Source organism: Canis lupus, chromosome 18, assembly GCF_048164855.1.
Source record: "Canis lupus baileyi chromosome 18, mCanLup2.hap1, whole genome shotgun sequence".
Lineage (NCBI taxonomy): Eukaryota > Metazoa > Chordata > Mammalia > Carnivora > Canidae > Canis > Canis lupus.
Genome location: NC_132855.1, coordinates 23686122 through 23707950, shown reverse-complemented (window position 1 = coordinate 23707950; position 21829 = coordinate 23686122). Strand labels below are relative to the sequence as shown.

The window sequence follows — 21829 nt, the reverse complement described above, 5'->3', positions numbered from 1 at the left end:
TGAGTGGCTCAGTTGGTTAGTTGTCTGCCTTCGGCTGAGGTCATGATCCTAGTTTCCTGGGATTGAGCCCTATGTCAGGCTCCCTGCTCAGGTGGGAGTCTGCTTCTCCCTCTCCCTCTGCTTCTTTCCTTGCTGGTGCTCGTGCTCTCTCTCTCAAATAAATAAAAAAATCTTTAAAAAAATATGAGAATATATAAAAAGGAAACACATCATAATCAAGTGGTATAATCCAAGGGATGGAAGCTTGGCTTAACATTTGAAAATTAATTAATGTAATTCATCATATTAACAAACTAAAAAAGAACCACTTGATCACCTCAATAGATGTACACGCATTTCACAAAATTCAAGACACATTCAAGACATTAATTCAAGAAGTAAAGCAATTTCTTCAATCCGATAAAGGCTATTTACTAAAAACTGACAGTTAACATCATACCTAATGCTGAAAGCCAAATGCTTTCCTCCTAAGATTAGGAACTTGGTAAGGATGACTGTCCTCAGCACTTCTATTCCACATAGTGGAGGTTCTAGCCACTGCAATAAAGAAAGATAAATAAAAGATCTGGATAGATTGGAAGGAAAAAGTAAGTCTTTATTTGAATATGACATTATATAGGTAGATAATTCTGTTAAATATATTTTAAAGACTCACTAGAAATAAATGACTTTAGCAAGGGTGCAGAAGATAAGATCAATATGCAAAAATTATATTACTATATACTAACAATAAGACAACTAAAAATTGAAATTAAAATAATACCATTTACAATAGTATAAAAATTGTTAGGGATAAATTAGACAAAAGATGTAAAATAATTTTACATTGAAAAATACAAAACATTGCTCATTTATCTAAATAAATGAGGATATATAGAATGTTCTTAGATCATAAGACTCCATATTAAGATGTCAATTCTCAAACATGTATAAATTCAATGTAATTCCAATAAAAAACTCAGCAGACTTTGTGTATGTAGACATTGACAAGTTAATTCTAAAATTCACATAGAATTGTAAAGCTAAAACAACTTTGAGAAAGAACAAGATTGGAAGGCTTTCAGTACCTATCTTTAAGACTTATTATAAAACTGCTGTAATATAAAATTACTATAAAAGACTTACTATAATCAAGATGATGTGGTATTAGACTAAAGAAAGCAAACAGATCAGTATAACAGAATAGAGAATCCAGAAATAGTCCTACACAAATACAGTCCATTGATTTTTGACACTGACGTCAAGGCAATTCAATGGAAGAATAAAGGTATTTTCAACAAATGGTGCGGGAAAAACTAGACTTCCAAATGTAGAAATACAAACTTCTCATGCTTTGCATCTTATACAGAAAATGAACTCAAAAAGGATTATAGATCTTAAAAAAAAGAGGCTAAATTAAACATATAAAACTTCTAGAAGGAAATATAGAAAACGTTTGTAAATTGGGTTAGCTAGTGATTTCTTAAATACAACACAAAAGTATGCTCCATTAAAGACAAAACATAGATTGGATTTCATCAGAACTAAGAACTTTTGCTCTTTGAAATACCCTTTTTATTTTATTTTATTTTTTTAAAGATTTTAAAAATTTATTTATTCAGGAGAGACACAGAGGGAGAGAGAGGCAGAGACACAGGCAGAGGGAGAAGCAGGCTCCATGCAGGGAGCCCGACGTGCTTGATCCCGTGTCTCCAGGGTCACGCCCTGGGCCGCAGGCGGCGCTAAACCACCGAGCCACCCAGGCTGCCCCAATACCCTTTTTAGAGAATGAAAAGATAAGCTACAAACTGGGAGAAAATATCTGCAAATTTGAAGGTTACCATTAACATCAAATTCTAGAAAATGCAAACTCATGTAGGACGACAGAAAGCAGAACCTGTCACATAGGGTAGGTGCGGGGAGCCACGTACTTTAGAGGCGCATGAGGAAAACTTTGGGGGGCGGGCGAAGGAAATGATTGTTACCTTGTGAGGATGTGTGCACATATGTTCACTTACCAATTGTGCACTGTTAATACCTGCAGCTTACGGAGTGTCAATCACACCTTAATCAAGCCGGAGACAATTTTTAACTGTTGAGCAAGGTTTGCCACGAAGTGTTAAGATCTGCATATAAACCGCAGAGCCAAGCTGTATTAATTTTTGTCCTTTAGTGTCGTGAAAAGGCTGCAACATGAGAATGATCTGGTGCCAACGTGGGGCTAAGAAATGCTTGTAAAGCCACTAATCTAGAAATCACGTTCTCATTTACCAAACTCACTTTCCATCGTGTAAAATGAATGTTTGGGATACTTCTAATTTGGCTCTTTTAAATTTTTATGATAGTCACAGAGAGAGAGAGAGAGAGGCAGAGACACAGGCAGAGGGAGAAGCAGGCTCCATGCACCGGGAGCCCGACGTGGGACTGGATCCCGGGTCTCCAGGATCGCGCCCTGGGCCAAAGGCAGGGGCTAAACCGCTGCGCCACCCAGGGATCCCAATTTGGCCCTTTTAAAGTTGAAATCACTGTGAGCAAATTAGCAAAGACTATGGAATCCAAACCACGATCTATCGTCCTTATTTGAAGCCTTGTAGAATGAATCGCCATCAAGACTCCCAGCGAGGGGTGCAGAGGCCCAGAAACAATCCCAGAGACAGACTCGGTGCGCAGCTCCCCGCATGCGCGGCCCCGCCCCCGCGCGCCCCGCCCCCGCGCGCCCCGCCCCAGGCTTGTTGTCACGTGGACGAAGCAGCCACTCCCAGCAAGCTTGGCAGAAGGCGCAGCGTCGTGCGCGCAAGCGCAGTGCGAAGCTGGAGCGGCCTCTGCACGCGCTGTAAGCGTCTGCACGTGCGCGACGGCGGGCTGACGGCTGGCTGCGGTGGCGCGTGGAGGGCCGAGGGCCCAGCATGTGGGGCCAAGGACACTTTTCTAAAACTTCTGTGGCGGAAAGTGTGAGGTCAGTAGTAGATACTTTGGTAGGTTCGGTAGTGGCCACCTACGGGACCGTCTTTTCACCCGTCGTTGCGGTTTCGGTGCCCCACGTATGGGGCGAGGCCCGTTTCCTGGCCTGCCTTCGCCTTGGCATCGCCGCGTACTTCTGAGGGTGAGGACACCCCAGCTTTTGCGGGTGGTGCTGGGCGGCGAACCCGGCTTGCAGGTACTCGGGCCTGAGTGTTCTCGGTGGAGATGGGGTCTCTCGGGCCCGTAGTGGGGTGGAATTTTCCCTGCCTGCAAGTTCTGTGCCATTGAAACTTCAAAATACCTCATAAAGTGAGTGTCCGGGAGCTGCCCATTCCAGATTCTTGCCATGAATTCGAGTTTGGGAAGTGCCGACCCGTAATCCAGTTCCGTCGGAAGCGGGCGCGGCGTCCGTTTCTTCATAGTCGTCGTGGGTGAAGTCTTGACCGCCTTTAAAATAAGGTCTTAAGGATGAACTTGGGATTTCTGACATTTTCAGTTTGGATCGGTGGCTTCTAGAGAAATGAGCCTCTTCAAACAGATTCCAACTTGGTATTACGACTTTTTGCTCAGTTAAAAATTTTATTATTTTTTTACCCATTGGCGGAGAACAGTGCTTGTGAAGATATATTCATGCCACTTAATGTACGGGAAACGTTTTCAGGTGTAACAAATCAGAAGAAATGAAACTTTTATTTTATTTTTTCCCTTGTGACAGCTAATTTATCTCTTTCCAGAGTTGAGAGAGAGCATATGAAACTTTAGTGTTGACTTTTAAAGCTCTTAGAGTCTAAAGTGCAGTAGTCTAGTGCATTAATGATGAAACGATAAACGGGTAGACATTTGTTTTGAAATATTTTGGAGTTGGAAAGTATATTCTGTAATGAAAATTAGTTTTGTTGTAATGGGCAAAATTTGATTCATTTTGCAGTCTTTGGCTGCGGGGGGTATCTTCAGAAGTAGAGACCACTGTACCTTTTAAGTAAGATTGATTACCAGTCTGAAGCTTTCCTTCTCTGTATATTTGTAGTGTTTCTTTTTGTTTGAACTCTAGAATCCATACTCTCCTTCTGGGAGGGCATCGGTTACTTTGAAACAATATGCACATTGTTCTGAAGTATTGATTTATGTAACTGATCTGAATATGCCTAGATATCCACTACAGTGTAAATTTGTTAACGCTTAGGGGAAGAGAGAATTTCCAAGATAGATTGTATATGGTGAAATGCAGAATACAATATTCTCAGATAAAAGAATTAAATATTGAAGAAAATCCCTGAGGTCTTTTTTGGTAAGAGTTTGAATTTTGATTATTTAGGAAAAAAAAAATACCTGTATGAATTTGAACATTATATAGTCGTTATTCATTGTAAATGCACAGATTTTTAGAACTAAATTCAAGGTATTGTTTTAGTTTTTCAGGAATTGTCCAGATGGAGGAAGATAAGCATTACAATAAAGGTACTGACCCCAAATTATTTTTCGATGTAAGAGCTACATGGTTTTGATTAACTTCTAATTTTCATTGCATTTTGATTTGGTTTTAGTTGAAGATGTGGTTGGAAGTCATGTGGAAGATGCAGTAACATTTTGGGCCCAGGTAAATAGCCTGATTGATTTCCTCCTCCCTCTCCTTCCTCCACTAACCCACGTTCTGCCCAACAAAAACAAAAATAAAACCCCCCAAATACAAATATCCTTGTCATTCTCAGTGCCTCATTATTCTTTGCATTAACACAAGAAATTAGAAGACAAGTGGCTACAGCTGAGACTTACTACCTGCCTTATGAGTAGTATGCTTATAATACACTGAGTTAAAAAAGAAAGCAAGATTATAATTGTGGTTTCAGTATTACACTCAATTGAACACCCAAAAGCTAGGCTGCAAAATTACTGAATGTGCTAAGAAACTTGTATTTGTGAAGTTACAGCCCCATCTAGGGGTATTTTATAAAATTGTTTCTTAAAAGATTACGTTTTTAAGTGTCTTTTTTTTTTTTTTTAAATGGCTTGGTTTTGAATTTGAGATAGAATAACTTTTTCATCATCAAATTGGAAGCACTAGTGGAACATTTATAATTTTCTATTGTCAGACTTCAAGTCAGATAAGTTTTCTTAGTTTTAAATATAATAGCACCAAAATGCTTATGTTCCAGAATTTAAGGTAAATCCCCCTAGTGCACATAATTACTTGCTAATTTTTAACTTTGCAAACTGCGTATGATGTGAGAGGGAAGAGAATGACATTTTTCTATACTTCCTGCAGTCTGAGAACTCTTTTGTGGAGGGTAGAGTGAATTGGCAATGTGGGAAATAGAATTTATGAGAAGAAAACTTGTAGAAGAATGTGATTAGCCCAGAGTTTTAAAATCAATATAGAAAACATTGTAGAAGGGTGATATTCATAGAAAACTGTGGTAATTTGTGTCTCTTGCTTATGCAGATATTTTCTAAAGGACGCCCATATATTCTATGCTAGTTGTCTCTGTATTAGTAACAGCTGTGTCACTCTCAACAGTGTCCCAGTTTAGGTGATAAATATGCTTAAGCTGATAGCATAAAGAAGATTTTCTAGGAGCACCTGGGTGGCTCAGTCAGTTAAGCATCCAGCTCTTGATTTTGGCCCAGGTCATGATCTTAGGGTTGTGAGATCTAGCCCCACATTGGCTTCTGTACTGGATGTGGAGTCTGCTTAAAATTCTCTCCCTAACCCTTGCCTCCCCAACATCTCTTAAAAAAGTATATAAATAAAGATTTTTAGATCATCACTGCCCAGTGGGAATATGTGAGCCACATAAATAATTTGAAATTTAGCAGGCACTTTAAAGAGAGAAACAGGTGAAATACATTATATTAAATATATTTTATTTAACTTAGTGTATCTAAAATATTTCAAAATGCAGTCCACACAGATATATGTATAGGTATTTCATTTCCCTTTTTCATATTAAGTTTTGAAATCTGGTATGTATTTTAGACTTAGGGTATATCTCCGATCAGACTAGCTACATTTCAAGTGGGTATTGGCTATTGTATATGGTCAGTGCAGCTGTAGACTTTGATTTCAGTTGACCATTATGTGAAGCTGTTGATTGAATTTGGAGGTATTACTTAAACCAGGAGTCAGCAAATTTATCCTGTAAAAGATAAGATAGTAAATATTTTAAGGATAGTAGACCATATAGTCTATAGAAACTATTCAACCCTATCAGCTCTTCTATAGTGTTTCTGGTCAGTTTAAGTTCAGTTTCCTTTTTTTTCCTTTTTTCCTTTGTAGTAATACTGATACTCATCATGATGTCTTTGGAATGGCTCTTTCCGAGTTTTTTTTCAGTAATCAGAGATAATCATGTTCTTTCTAGCCTTACTGAATATTTTGCTGATGTATTTTTTAAGAACATATGTATATGTTTATTTTGAAATAACACTTATAGGAAGGTCATAAAATTAGTACAGCCTTTTTAAAGAATATTTTAATTTAAATTCATTTTAGTTAACTTATAGTGTATTATTAGTTTCAGAGGTAGAATTCAGTGACTTAATTGCGTAGAACACCCAGGGTTCATAACATAAAGTGCCCTCCTTAATGTCCATCTCCTAGGTACCCCATCTCCCTCAGTTTGTTTCCTATGATTAAGAGTCTCTTATGGTTTGCCTCCCTCTATTTTTTCTTTGTTTTTGTTTTAAAGATGTTATTTATTTGAGAGAGCAAGCACAAGTGGGCTGAGGAGCAGAGGGAGAAGCAGGCTCCCTGCTGAGCAAGGAGCCCGATGTGGCGCTTGATCACAGAATCCCGGGATTGTGATCTGAGTTGAAGGCAGACACTTAACTGACTGAGCCACCCAAGCACCTCCCTCTCTGTTTTTATCTTATTCTGTTTTTCCTTCCCTTCCCCTGTGTTCATCTGTTTTACTTCTTAAAATCCACATGAGTGAAATCATATGATATTTGTCTTTTTTGACTTATTTGGTTTAGTATAGTATCCTCTGGTTCTATCCACATCATTGCAAATGGCAAGATTTCATGTTTTGATGGCTGAGTAATATTCCGGTGTGTGTGTGTGTGTAGGTATGTGTATGTATGTGTATCACATCATATTAATCCATTCATCTGTTGATGTACGTCTGGGCTCTTTACGTATTTTGGCTTTTGTGACATTGCTTCTATAAACAGGGGTGCATATGTCCCTTTGAATCTGTATTTTTATACCCTTTGGGTAAATACCTAGTAGTGCAATTGCTGGGTCATAGGGTAGTTCTATTTTTAACTTTTTAAGGAACCTCGTTGCTGTTTTTCAGCTTGACTGCACCAGTTTGTATTCCCACCAACAGTGTAGAAGGTTCCCCTTTCTCTGTATCCTTGCCAACGTCTCTTGTTTCCTGACTTGTTAACTTTTGCCATTCTGACTGGCATGAGATGGTATCTTATTGTGGTTTTGATTTATAGTTCTCTAATGCTGAGTAATTTTGAGCATTTTTTCATGGATCTGTTAGCCATTAGTACAGTCTTTCTTTATGCCCTTCATCTAGCTTTGGTTATTGCTAACATTTTACATAACCACAATATAATTATCAAAGCCAGGAAACTAACATTGGTATCATGCTATTAACTGCAGCCCTTACTCAAATTTCAGGAATTTTTTCATTGCGTTTTTTTTCTCTTCCAAGATCCCACATTGTATTTAGTTGTCCTGTATTTTTAGTCTCCTCTGACATTAAGAAAAAAAAAATTTTTTTAGGATTTTATTTATTTATTCATGAGAGATACAGAGAGAAAGGCAGAGACACAGGCAGAGGGAGAAGCAGGCTCCATGCAGGAAGCTGGATGCACGACTCGATCCTGGGACTTCAGGGTCACACCCTGGTCCGAAGGCAGGCGCTAAACCGCTGAGCCAAGGGATCCCCTCCTCTGACTTTTGATAGTTCTTTTATTTATTTTTGTCTTTCATGACTGACATTTTTGATGAGTACTGGTTATTTAATAGAATATTCCTCAGTTTAGATTTATTTGATAGTTTTTCATAAATAGATTGGCAATAATATTACAGAAATGATACCGTGTCCTTGTTAGTGTATCATATTGGGGATTCATGGTATTGCTATGTCATTATTGAAAATGAGGTAGCTTCACTTGTTTAAGGTGTTCGTTCACTGCTGAGTTTCTTCACTTTAAAGTTCTTTTTTAATTGATGTTTTAGAGGGAGATGCATTGAAATTATCTAATCTTGTTTTTCTTCCACCTTTTCATCCACAAATTTTATTATTTATTACTGTGGTCTTTGCCTAAAGATTTTCTGTTTCTCCCAGCTGCATTTATTAATTGGAATTTTTCTGTAAGGAAGAACTCTATCTGCTTCAGTCATTTATTCAATTATTTAAAGAAATATGGGCTCATGGTTATTTATTCCATGGGTTATAAACCAATTCTGTCACTATTTTGTTTGAATTGTTCCAGCTTTAGGCATCAAGAGGTTGTTTACATTGGCTGCTATGCCTTTTAAACATGCCTCCATTTCTTTTTTGAGTATTTCTTTACTTTCTGGCACCACCAGAAGTTCCAGGATCATCGTTTACTTTCCTAACTCCTGAAATCTATCACTTTCCAAGGAACCCTGATTCTTTTTATTGGAGAATGATGTTTAGAAATCAAGATCTGGACACTAGGTTTTTGCTTATTGCTACAGGAGTGTCATTGATTTTTAGGCCCTTTCAGCAGAAAGAGCTGGGAAATATATATTTATGAAAACTTACACATATACACATCTATATTTTTGTGTCTTCTTTTCATGTATGCATATACACCTACACAAATACGTATACACATACCGATGCCTACTATGAGTTCATACGAATACCTTCCAGTTTTCATCTAACAGTGCAAGATCATACTAGCCTTCTCCCCTTGTTTGTAATTTCTTCCTCCCTGCTATCATTATGGTATATATACTTATTTGTTCAATTGTAGTATATACTTAAACTATTTTAAAAGAGTTTCAGAATTTTAGCCTATATCCATGAGAAATGAATTTACTACCTAGACTGCAGTATTTGTGTATAGTGAATCATATACATTTTGAAATTTTTAAAAAATTTGTTTATTTGAAAGAGAGCATGAGGCAGAGAGAGCACGACCAGCAGGGGAAGGGGTGTAGAGGGAGAAGCAGGCTCCCTGCTGAACAGGGAGCCCAGTGTGGGACTTGATCCCAGGATGCCGGGATCATGACCTGAGCCAAAGGCAGAGACACTCAACCGACTGAGCCACCCAGGCACCCCTACATTTTGAAATTTTTTACATTTGTTTCCTTTACCCAGCAACAAATATAAGAGAAAACTCATGTTATTTGACTAAAAAATGCTGTCCATTTTGAGCAATTAGAATTTGATCTGAAGTACAATCCAGAGATAGTTGTTTAAAGTTACCTCTTCTCGGGGATCCCTGGGTGGCTCAGAGGTTTAGCGCCTGCCTTTGGCCCAGGGCGTGATCCTGGAGTCCCAGCATCGAGTCCCATGTGGGGCTCCCAGCATGGAGCCTGCTTCTCACTCCTCCTGTGTCTCTACCCCCCCCCCCAATCTATCATGAATAAATAAATCTTTAAAAAAATATGAAGTTACCTCTTCTCATGATTTAATAGTATTTGATTTCTTAGTTTGAATTCCAAGTAATTTGAACTCACTGCACTGCAAAGTAAAAATTCCTTACCTAGAACCATTTCTTACAAGAATTCATTTGAATTACAAAAAATACTGCTGTAAGAATTTGATTTTTTTTTTTTTAAGATTTTTATTTTAGAGAGAGAGAGAACATGAATGAGGGGAGGGACAGAGAGGAGAATCAGACTCCCTGCCAAGCAGGGAGTCCCATGCAAGTTCGATCCCAGGACCCCAAGATCACAACCTGAGCTGAAAGTAGACACTTAACCGAGTGAGCCACCTAGACACCCCTAATTTGATTTAATTTCTAATGCTTCAAAATCTTTTAAGTATTAAGCTAATAGAACTCTCAATTATGTAACACTGTCAAATAATAGTTTACCGAATTTTATAATACACTATTCTTCCTTCTAGAGTATTAGTAGAAATAAGGATATTATGAAGATTGGTTGTTCACTCTCTGAAGTTTGTCCCCATGCCAATTCAGTTTTTGGGAATCTTGATCCAAAGAAGGTGAGTCATATTCTTGGATACGATTATTTCATCTCTCTCGATAGCTTTTTTATGTCTTAGATTTTATAATTGTTGGAATTTTTTGAACAGAAAGGGCAGATTTTTAGAACTTATGTCAACTGTAGTCATAGTAAGTTTATTCTTTAAAAAATACTTATGGACTATATGCCATGTACCAGGTAAGCATTGAGTATACAGTGGTGAACAAGATAGAATCCTTGCATTTGTTATGGATTGGCAAAAAAAAAAATCTGTAAAAGTTATCTTTATAGAGTAGTTTAATGATTTCTTTTTTTAAATTTGGGTATAACATAAGACATACAGTAATGTGTTCATGTCTTAGCTGTATAGCTGAATGAATTTTTATGTATCTATGCGTCTATATAATCACCCAGATAAATACAGTCCATCGTCCCAGAAAATTCCTGCAGGCACTTTCTCAGTCAATTCTTGGTCAGTAGTCCCTCTGACAAGAGTTAATTATTCTGAATTATGTCATCATAGATTCACTTGACTGTTCTTAAATACAGCATGTACTCTTTTGTGTATGTCTGGCTTCATTCAGCAGTTTCTGAGATTCTTCCATATTGTGCATATTTGTGTCTTGGTAGTTCCTTTTTAAGCTATGCAAATTTCATTGTGTAAATACACCATTATTTATCTGTTCTCCTTTGATGGGCATTTGCATTGTTTGTATTACTGTCAATTAAGCTACTGTGAAATACTTATATAGCTTTTTGTTGGATGTATTAATTCTTTTGAGTTTATACCTAGGAGTAGAATTGCTAAGTCATACAGTAGGCAAGCCTCACTTTGGTAGATACTAGCCAAATAGTTTGGTGAAATATTGAACTAGTTTTCATTCTTACCAGCAAAGTATGAGAGTGATGAGGAGGTATTTAAATTAAAGGAGGCACTCTAAGGCACAGAGTGAGTGCCTATTTAAATTTTGTGTCATGTGGGATGCCTGGGTGGCTCAGCAGTTGAGTGTCTGCCTTTGGCTCAGGGCATGATCCCGGCATCCCAAGATCGTTCCACATTCGGCTTCATCCATGGAGCCTGCTTCTCCCTGTGCCTCTGTCTGTGTGTCTCATGAATAAATAAATAAAATCTTAAAAAAAAAAAATTGTGTCATGGATGCCTTGTTTGCATCACCCAGCTCAGAGCTCTGGTTATTTAAATAAGAGGGCTAGACATTATATTTTGATATGGAATTAAGTGTATAGAATAGTGTATGTAAAAGGAGCCCATTTGTGTAAATAAAAAGCATAAACATATTCTAGCACATATGTAAAATTAGTGTAAATGTAAAATTCTTTTCAGGAGGTGCATGGTGAAGAGGGTTGGGAAGGAAGTCTTACTCTTTACCCTTTTTGATGTACTTTGATTTTCTTTTAATAATGTGCTTCTGTTTTATTTTAAAATAATTAACATCCTGATGGCATATATAAAAATGTGCAAAAAGAAGAAATTAGAAGGAAAGAATGTAGCTTGGCATGGAACATCAGAATGGATAAGGGAATGCAATTTGTAAATTTTTAGGATTTTTTTGCTTGCTGAAAAATGAAGTAGGATAGTTGGGATAGTGTACCATGCTGCTTGTGCCCTCTCTTGACCTCCAGTTGTTGAATGTTAGCTGAGGGAATCAGAATTAGTGCTTATTGAACACATCTATCATTTGTAACATTTGCTGTTAGATATCTGTTGTGTGTCTGAATTGGTTGTACTTTGTTGCTTTGGGGAGTTAAGGATTTTTGTATTTCATACTGTATATGTCTTTTGCTTCAGAATCTGAGTTTGTCCTACCTCAGAGTGATATACCTAAAAGTAATTTTCTATTTCACTTAAAGCATTGTTCCTCAACTTTTCATTATGCCCTTCTAAGGCATTTTTTCCCCTAATGATTCTCCTTACTTCAAGGAGATTGACATCTTGACAATCATATTGTATGTTTATGTTTTCAGGTAGGTTTGAACTTTGGAACGATATAAACCATTGTAAATTTGAAGACACCCCCTACCCCTGAACCAGTTTTCATTCCCTTGGGAATAAAATTTCCTGCATTGAAAATGTTTGATTTAAAGTGGTTATCAACCTGGACGATTTTGTATTCTTCACTCCCACCCTCAGGTGATACTTGGCAATATCTGGAGACATTTTTGGTTGCTACAACTGGAGGGTATGCTCCTGGCATCTTGTAGGTAGAGGCCAAGGGGGATGCTGCTAATCCTGCAGTGCACAGGACAGAGAGCCTGTGACCCATTTCCTTGCCAAAGAATTATTCTGTTTGAGATGTCAATAGTGCTGAGGTCTTGAAGTATGTAAATTTTCCTTTGTTTTTAAAAATTAAACATAATTAAATTAACATATAAACTTATATGAAAATTCAGTATTAAGGATATCTAATTTAATTTTATTCATTTAATAGCACTAGAGTCTTTTATAAAAAGTAAAAAGTCTAAAAATCTTTCTTGGCTGGTAGGACACATGGATTCCCCACATGGTTGTGAATTAGACTTAAGTGGTATGTACTTGGCATGTTTATATTTTAAGAACAATTAATTGTACCAGTTATGTCTTCAGATATTGAAACAGCATGATTTTAAGACTTTGATGCTTATGCTTCTTTTTGAATTTTGTTTTTATGTCTTTCCTCTTTGTTTTTGGAAGCAGAATAGCATTATGGACTCTGAAGTCAAATTGCCTGACTTTGAATTCTGATTCTGTTGCTTACTGGTTTATGACTTTGGGCCTATAATGGTGAACACAATATATCTGCCTCATACATTTGTGAGAATAAAATAAGTTGTATATAAAGTGCTTATTGCCATATAGTAAGTACTTAATAAATGCTAACCATTATTCTGATTTATTTAGCATGCTTTGAATCATTAAAATGCCAAGTAATTTCACTTTCTTTTTCTCTTTGCAGATTTATGGTGGATTATTTTCTGAAGATAAATGTTGGTACAGATGCAAAGTACTGAAAATCATCAGTGATGAAAAGGCAGGAACAAGTGTTCAGCTTTTTTTTTTTCCCCTGAGTAATGATTATCTTGTTTCAAAATATGCTTATTTAGCCCTTCTTTGCTTATACATAGTAGTAATAAGATCTGGTTCAATTGAACTTATAAATTGATTAAAACATGTTTTTTTTCCTAGTGAACAGAAAAGAAATAAATAGCTTAAAAAAAATCCAGGTCAGATTCAGGAATATTCTTCTGAATTTAAATTGTCATATAATCACCACAGATTGTCCAAGAGTAGATTACATAATTTGTAGATGATATTTGCTGACCAGTGGTTCTTAATCATTAATGTTTGATCCTTGCTAAATAACTTTTAAAAGTTCATTCTATTAAGATTGAGTAGGGAAAGAACATTTGATCTATTCTTAAGAAGTTCTTTTTAGGGATCCCTGGGTGGCGCAGTGGTTTGGCGCCTGCTTTTGGCCCAGGGCGCGATCCTGGAGACCCAGGATCAAATCCCACATCAGGCTCCCGGTGCATGGAGCCTGCTTCTCCTTCTGCCTGTGTCTCTGCCTCTCTCTCTCTCTCTGTGACTATCATAAATAAATAAAAATTTAAAAAAAAATTACAAAAAAAAAAAAAAAAAGAACTTTTTATCTTTTGCTTAGTTGATTTGCATATTATTAATGAAGATTTGCTTGCTGCTTTCTCATGCTTTGGTTGAATGTAATGATTTTTCCTTGTGTATTTGAGTTTTTTACATTATGAACTCAAGGGAGATTTTAAGATTTGTGGAGATGAGATTCAGAATAGCTGGTGGCAGTTGCACCTTGCAGCCTGTGTAAAAACATCTCTGTAGGCTTCCCTTTACTGTTTTTTTTTTTCTTGTATTGCTTTACTGGATTTAAAAATATTTTCTCGTGTATATATTTTATAAATTGTTTTAAGTGTAATAAGGAGATAAGATGAAACAATTTGAATAATGCTCAGAATAACTTTAAAAAAGTTTCTTGATTTATTACCATCCTAGCTAATGGTTTATCTTAGTGAAATAGACCTAATTAGACGTTTTCCTCACTGTTTGACAACTGGAGATATATTGTGTTTGTTTTTGCCTGGGCTTTAACTTTTTTAAAGTAAGGGGCAAGATGGCTTTTGACCTTGTGATATAAACTCTTTTTCTTTTGTTACTTTCTAAATTACATACAGAACTGGAAGTGAGGGTGAATTTGATTCATTTCCTAGGTCTGACACCTGGGGTGGGTTTAATTTTATCCAAGGAAGTTTGATAGTTTGGCCTTTCTTTTCAGATTTTACTGTTTCCAACTTGAATTTAGGAATGTTGATTGATTTTAACATTCGAGTTAGGAGAGTCCATAAGCATCACAGATTTATGTTTATTGAAATACTAGCTGTTTAAAAAAAAAAAGCCAAAATAAGAAATGGTACTGTTGGAAATAGTACTGTTTGGCATTTGTTAACTAGTTAAACAGAAGTTACTGGGATCTCATAGACTATTGATTTTCTTATTTTGAGGATATTGTTGGAGCTCTTGTTTTTGTCAATTTGAGGTAAAATGCTGTTTTGATTTATAGGTAATTAACAGAAAGCAAATTCGTAGTTTCTTTGGAGATGTTTAATCTAAGTTTTGTGTTAGTATTTGTCTCATTTTTTTCCTAGTGTCTGGTGAGATACATTGACTATGGAAATACTGAAATTCTAAATCGATCTGATATAGTTGAGATTCCTTTGGATCTGCAATTTTCTAGTGTTGCCAAAAAATACAGGCTTTGGGGACTGCAGATTCCTTCTGGCCAAGAAGTTACCCAGTTTGATCAGGCAAGTCACAGATTTTAAATATTTTTGTTAATGGAAGTAAAGCTGTATGCTTGAAACAAAATATAAATGTAGTTAAATTTTGCTGATTTTCTTTAATATAAAAAGCTTGTATAAATTAGTGAAAATATGAATTATAGGATAATTCAAAAGTAATTATGTAATAATTATAAAATATGAATTATAGAATAATTCAAAGCAATTATTTGTGTTCCTCTTTGCTAGGTGAATGTTTGTGATTATCAGAGTGATATGTATGTGTATATATTTACATAGTAAGTGTAGATAGTTTCTTCTCTTGTGACTGTTTAAGAGAGTCAATGATGGAGGAAATGATGAATATAATTATTGTTATCTCTTGCTTTTGAGAAAGTATTTATTAAATAAAAGTGATCTTTAACTTAGCCCTGGCCATAAATAACACAAAACTGAAATTAGTGGAGTTGTGAATTAGTCAAATTTTTATCACTTTGGCAAGGGCTCATACTGTTTGGTGTAGTAGTTTTCAGTGGTGTTTTATATAGATTTCAGTTTGTATCCATTTCAATTAAATTTGGGTTAGTAACCTAATTCTGGCAGCCACCTGATAATTTTAGAGGTAGTCTTCCGGGAATTCTTCCTCCTTTCAAATCTCTGGTGCAATAATGATACTCTTTTGGTGGGTATTACTGCTGTTGAGATACTATTGCTAAATAATCAGATTTGTATTTTTTTTTTTAGCAGCTCAAATAACTTATGTAAAAATGTTTTAACCAGTACTATATGGAATAGTAAGATTCAGAAACCTTTTTGTTTCCATTTTGTTTTGTTTTGTTTTGAGAATCTTAGGGGTTGTTGGGTATAGTTTTGTCTGCAGTATAGCTACTTATAAGAAACATTTCTGTTCTTGGAACTCAGACGTTCATAAATACAGAGTAAAGCTTAGATATTACTGTAAAATTATACCCCTGAGTTTATGGTTTAAAAATCTGAAGTTTTTTATGTTTTCCTTTAATATAGATGTTTTGACCAAGGAGAGGTTTGTTTTGAATTTCTTGTATGCCTAAAACCCTAGAATCTTAAATTTGCTGACCTTAGAAATTATCTGCTCTCACTTTGTTATTTTACAAATAAAGAAATTGGGTCTAGAACAATTAGATGACTTTTTTAAAGTCATAAAGCTAATTATGGCTGGATGAGAGCTGGAAATCAAGTCTGTTGCTATTCTTATAGTAAGATGATGTAAAATTTATGTTGATTGAAACAAACCTAAATCAAGGATAAGTCATTTTTAAAAGTTAGTTTTGGGACTGAGGAGTAAACTTTAATTATTGGGAATGTTTTGTATGCTTTATAGATTCTTTACAGTTGATACTATTTGTATTTGCATGGTTAAGTTAGTAAAAAGAGTACTGATTGGAGTTCAGCTGATTAGCAAACTGGACGTTTTCTGGAAAACAAAAAACATGTTTAACCATTCTCAGCTCAAGGCTCAAATATAATTTCCTATATAAAGTCCTTTGCTAATACCCACCATCCATTCCCCTGCATCTGTTTCAGTCACTCAGTAGTAAGGCATGTAGAATTGCATTTTTCCCCTCCCCAAGATAAGTGGGTTTACAGCGATAAGACTTTTTTTTTTCTTTTTTAAAGATTTATTTATTTATTCAGAGAGAGTGAGAGAGAGGCAGAGGGAGAAGCAGGCTCCACACAGGAAGCCCGACGTGGGACTTGATCCCAGATCTCCAGGATCACACCTCGGGCTGCAGGCGGCGCTAAACCGCTGCGCCACTGGGGCTACCCAAGACTGTCTTAATAGAGACAATATTTTATTCATTTTTCTATGCCCGTTCTCCTTGCTTTTGCGTGTTGGATGTTAGGTGAGCGTCCAACTTAACCTAGCATTTGAACAAATAAATGAATAGTAGGGAGTTAGTTTAAATAAAAAGAAAGTGAGTGAGAGAGAAGAGAGACTTCCAGAGGGTGACCTAGGCACTGGAATACCTTCAGTATTTTTAAACCAACACTGTCTTTCTTATGTTATAGCACAGTTGAAATTGATAACTCATAATAGTGGTTATAACTGCTGTAGATCAAATGAAGATTTACGTCCTAAATGCCTTCCTTATTTTAAAAAATTTATGTAGAACCAGGGAATGAGATTTAAAGATGGAATTTGGGTTTAACAGATTAAAGGCTTTTTAGTCTTTTTTCTAATATATCCAGACAAGATTAGGTAGACTAAAGTAGCAAGCAAGGGATGCTTTTTTTGTTTCTGAATAAAGCTTACCAGTTTAGAAACACAATGAAATATATCTTAGAAAAATGACATCATTCATCCTTTTTTTAATCATTGAAAGCTGTGTGTGTGTGTGTGTGTGTGTTTAAAGACTGTTTTATTCATTCATGAGAGACACAGAGGCAGAGACACAGGCAGAGGGAGAATCAGGCTCTCTGCAAGGAGTGCGATGCTGGACTCAATCCCAGATCCCAGAGATCACGCCCTGATCCAGGCATCCCAAAGGCTTTGTGTTCTAAAACAATCGCCAGGTTTTTTAAAAAGATAAATCTTAGAACTTTTAAATACCTAAGTGTGTTTTAAAAATAGATAAATATATTTCTTTTTCTTGCAGGATTTAATGGAACTCTAACACATTTCTCACTATAAAAACTAAATATTTGACATTTAAAAAAAGAATATGTAGAATATGTATGGCAAAGTATAATATTAAAAAACCTGTGTAATCCTCTATTTGGTTTTTTTTTTTTTTTGTTAGATTTTAGGAGGAGAAGTTAGATTTTATTCCAAGTTTAGGGTGTTCTGTCTTTGTAGATTGTATATGATTTGGGAAGAATTTTGTTGAAGAACTAAATGTGATTGGCGACATAATGGAATTTGACCTCAGAGAAAAGTCTAAAAATCAGATTTTTGCATAAAATATTTAAAGTAGGAGGGATCCCTGGGTGGCGCAGCGGTTTGGCGCCTGCCTTTGGCCCAGGGCGCGATCCTGGAGACCCGGGATCGAATCCCACGTCGGGCTCCTGGTGCATGGAGCCTGCTTCTCCCTCTGCCCCGTCTCTGCCTCTCTCTCTCTCTGTGTGACTATCATAAATAAATAAAAATTAAAAAAAATAAAGTAGGAGTAGTATACCTTTAGAGCATTCAGCTTTATGTGATTGGAACTCTTGTAGAAAATAGATTATTTGCATTTAAATCTGTTGCCCAAAGACAGAGTTTCTTGAAGTATTAAGAATTTTGCATATTCCAATAATAATTCTCAGACACTGTCACTCCCATTATAACATTGGTTAGGAATGGAAGTCATACTTGATTTTACATAGACCTCCAGCATAAAGGTGATGATGTGAACAAAAGCAAAAGAAAAAAAATTAAATTTCCTTAAAATTTACAGCCATTGACAAGTCCTTGAGACAGGCAGAGTGACCTTCCTCTAGGAACTTAACTGTCTCCTTGTTAATACTTTGCTAAAAGCAAAAGGCAGCCTTAGCTTCATATTAGCTCGACCTCCAAGATCCTCTAAGTCTCCTTTAACATGTAAAAATTCCTTTGGAGATTTCCTTTATCTCTGCTCACCTCTCACCCCCAAGATATATGCTAGCAGTCATCCTCAAAGCAAATGGCCCACTGATAAACACCTGAAGGATCTCATGACTAAGGTTTTACTAGACAGTAGTAAGTTACCTTTTCCTAACAACAGCTAGCCCCTCAAGGCCCTGGAAACCTTGCTTCCGAATTCCTTAGGGACTTAATGCTGTCATGCTATTCCTGACCTCCTCCCAACCTGAAAGTCTGTAATGGGCCACTCCTCCTGACCCCAGTGCAGCATTCTGCCCACGGATCCTGTCCCCGTGCTTTAATAAAACCACCTTTTTGCACCCAAGATGTCTCAGGAATTCTTTCTTGATCATTCCTGAACCCCAGCATTTTCACATCAGTTGAAACCAAAGTTTCTGTGTGAAAGAGATTAACCAAAACCACATTCTGATCGGAATCTTAATCTGATACATTTTTATGAATTATATTTTGAGTTTGTTAATTTTGCTTGCTTGATCTCATTTGTTGGTGATGCCTTCTGAATCATCTTTGCTATCTATATTAGTATTCTTGGAAAATTCAAGCCTCTCAGGATGTATGTATTTTAAAATTTTATGATTGGAAAAATTTGTAAAACCCATGTTTTTGTAAACCTAAAATACTTTTGTCATTTTGGTTTGTGGATTAAAAAAACTTTTTTTTTTTTTTTTTTTTTTGGATGGTTGATGATCCTTGAGCATTTATAGTTTGCTGCCTTCTCCCTTCCAGGTGCACCCTTCCAGATCCAGGGGTTCTTAAATTGGGGTTAAAATGTATCATAGATAATTTTTTCTGTAATGCTATGTTTTTTATTTTATGCATTTAAAAACATTTTTCTGTGTGAGATTCCAAAGATTTCACCAGCCTGATAAGGGAGCCCATGGCATAGAAAAGCTTAAGAACTCTTACATAGGTCTCATTTCTACTCTTTATAATATTGTGTAGTTAAAAAAGAGAATATAGTAGTTACTCCATACCAATGTTTTTTAGTTTTTTAGACTTTGAAATTTTTTTTCTTTCTGTTCTTCCTTCTCCTCCACGGACTTTGAAATTTTTTCTTTACTCTCTCTTCTTCATCTTCTTCCTTCTCTTCCTCTTTAGTTTAAATGTGGCCAGCTTGTATTTTCTAGTTTTTAGTTTGGTCTGTCTCTCTTTTTTTTTTTTTTTTTTTTAAGATTTTATTTATTTGAGACAGAGCATGTGTGTACAGGATGTGACAGAGCTTGAGCAGGGGTGGGGAGGGCCAGAGGGAGAGGGAGAAGCAGGCTCCCCCCTGAGCAGGGAGCCTGACTCAGACTCAGTCCCAAGACCTCCCCCACTCCATTATGACCTGAGTGGAAGGCAAGGCAGAGACACCCAGGTGCTGTTAGTTTGGTCTTTATGCTCTTTTTACTTGGATTATCGTTGGTATGATTTCCTTTTTTTTTTTTTTTTCTCTCCTACCCTTGTCTTACTTTAAAGCCAGAGTACCTAACTCTTTTTTTCTTTTCATTTTTTAAAAAAATGTATTTTTAAGTAATCTCCACACCCATCATGGGGCTCAAACCCAGAACCCCAGGATCAAGAGCCAGCCAGGCACCCCTATCCGGAGTACATAATTCTGCCTATAAAACTATTTTTAAAGCTTTCTTGACTTTGAGTACCTTTTCTAGATACTAGAATTCATTTTTATGTGCTGTACTCCTCAGGGCCATTTTATTTCATTGGGCCAAAATGGTCAACACAATCTGCTTGGTTTAAAACAATTATTCTAGGAAAAAACCCCAAACAGTTATTCTAGGATGTTTAATTGGTACACATTTAAGAATTTGTAAATATGGCTGCCTATACAAGTATTAGCTCTACTTCTGGAAAGAAAGATTTTAGTAAATGTGTAATGAAAATATATTCATGCAAGTGGAGAAGTATATTTGTATATAACCAACAACAAGGTAAGACTACTTTTATAGAGTTTTCAGAATGAAGAAGTATGACTATTTGAAAAACTGGGTAGAAACAAAATAAATGAAAAATATGTTGGTGTAGTTGGTTTACATCTCTTTTCCCCCTATCTTTCTTAGGGCAGAACCTTTTTGGGGAGCTTGATTTTTGAAAAGGAGATAAAAATGAGAACTAAAGCAACCTATCAAGATGGAACAGTTATTGCTCAGGCTGAGTATGGCAGTGTGGATATAGGGGAGGAGGTGGCTAAGAAAGGATTTGCAGAAAAATGCAAACTCACTTCCAGCACTAATGCCTGTGAGGAAAAAAAATCAGATCCTGGTCAGCTTGTCCTCAAGAACCTCAAAAGCCCCATTCCCTCATGGGGGCATAGATCAAACCAGTCAGCCTTCACCCGACCAAAGGGGCGCTTAAGTGGGAGGATGACTCTTGACTTGAAGAATGAGAATGATGCAGGAAATCATGTGACATTTCCAAAGTAAGACTGTTGTGGGGTTTTTAGTCTTAACTAGTTTCTAATTCATGGTTAGAAGCTCTTGTCATAGTAGAGGTCAAGGCTTACGGTTTTGGAGTCCTCACCTGTGTCAGTGATTTTGAGAGATGATACTCATTTCTGCTTGTCTCAAACATGTATTCCTTTCTGCTTTAGCAGGAAAATTTTCATTAAAAGCCATTTTGTAAGAAAAATCGTTCCTCAATGGTCTAAAGTTCATATATCAGCTCTTCATAGTAATTCTTTTGAATATGTTTATCAAAAATAAAAATATACCCCTAAATCTGAAATATTCAGGCAGAACCAGAATTTCAAATAAACTCTGAAGTTTTCCCATGGCTTTAAGACTATTTTAATGAATGTCAGGGAATCACCTTTTCTTTGTAACGAAAGAGAAAGTCTTTGTTGTTCCTCCTGTGATGACTTATTATGATGAAATTTGATTATTAAAAAGGGAATTCACTTTTTAGATAATTTTGAATTATAAAGTTGAAGCAGAAACCCAGGTTTAATAAGTACCAAACCTAAGTACCAAACCATTTATAAGCTTCTGTATCATGATCCAAGCCATGATGCCATGTCTTGGGTGATGTAGTTTTTTTTGGGATCTTGGAAACAAAACTAACAACTGTCAAATGGAGTGGGGTTGATGGGGAGGGGGAGGAGGAACTGGAAGAAACTGATAAAGGTCGCTTTTTACTCTATGTGCTGGAGTTGATTTTGCTGCAGTTTGGATTATATTTGAGCGTTGGTAGCATTGTTTTTGAAATATGACTTCAGTTATAAAATTTAGCTTGCATTAAAATATTTTTTAGTGTTAGATAAAGGCTTTAGATTAGTTTTCAAAATAAACTTAAGATATATTACGGTATAAAAAGCTCCAAATGATTTAGTTTAGATTTATGATCTCTGTCAG

The 21829-nt window shown here is 36.2% G+C and overlaps 1 protein-coding gene across 6 annotated transcripts in view; it reads left to right on the top strand.

Annotated features, from left to right (window-relative positions):
* Nucleotides 1-2783: 2783 nt before the first annotated feature.
* The window catches only part of STK31 (serine/threonine kinase 31), an 86715-nt gene continuing 67669 nt past the window's right edge, over nt 2784-21829 (top strand). For 5 of the 6 annotated variants that reach the window (XM_072783753.1, XM_072783751.1, XM_072783750.1 and 2 more), the window contains exons 1-7: nt 2784-2935; nt 4352-4398; nt 4485-4537; nt 10002-10100; nt 13033-13107; nt 14750-14908; nt 20540-20898. In XM_072783753.1, coding sequence (XP_072639854.1) covers nt 2886-2935; nt 4352-4398; nt 4485-4537; nt 10002-10100; nt 13033-13107; nt 14750-14908; nt 20540-20898 — 842 coding nt within the window. In that variant the 5' untranslated portion in view covers nt 2784-2885. Of the gene's footprint in view, nt 2936-3303; nt 3490-4351; nt 4399-4484; nt 4538-10001; nt 10101-13032; nt 13108-14749; nt 14909-20539; nt 20899-21829 lie in introns of those variants that run through there. The other variant, XM_072783752.1, reaches the window with a different exon arrangement.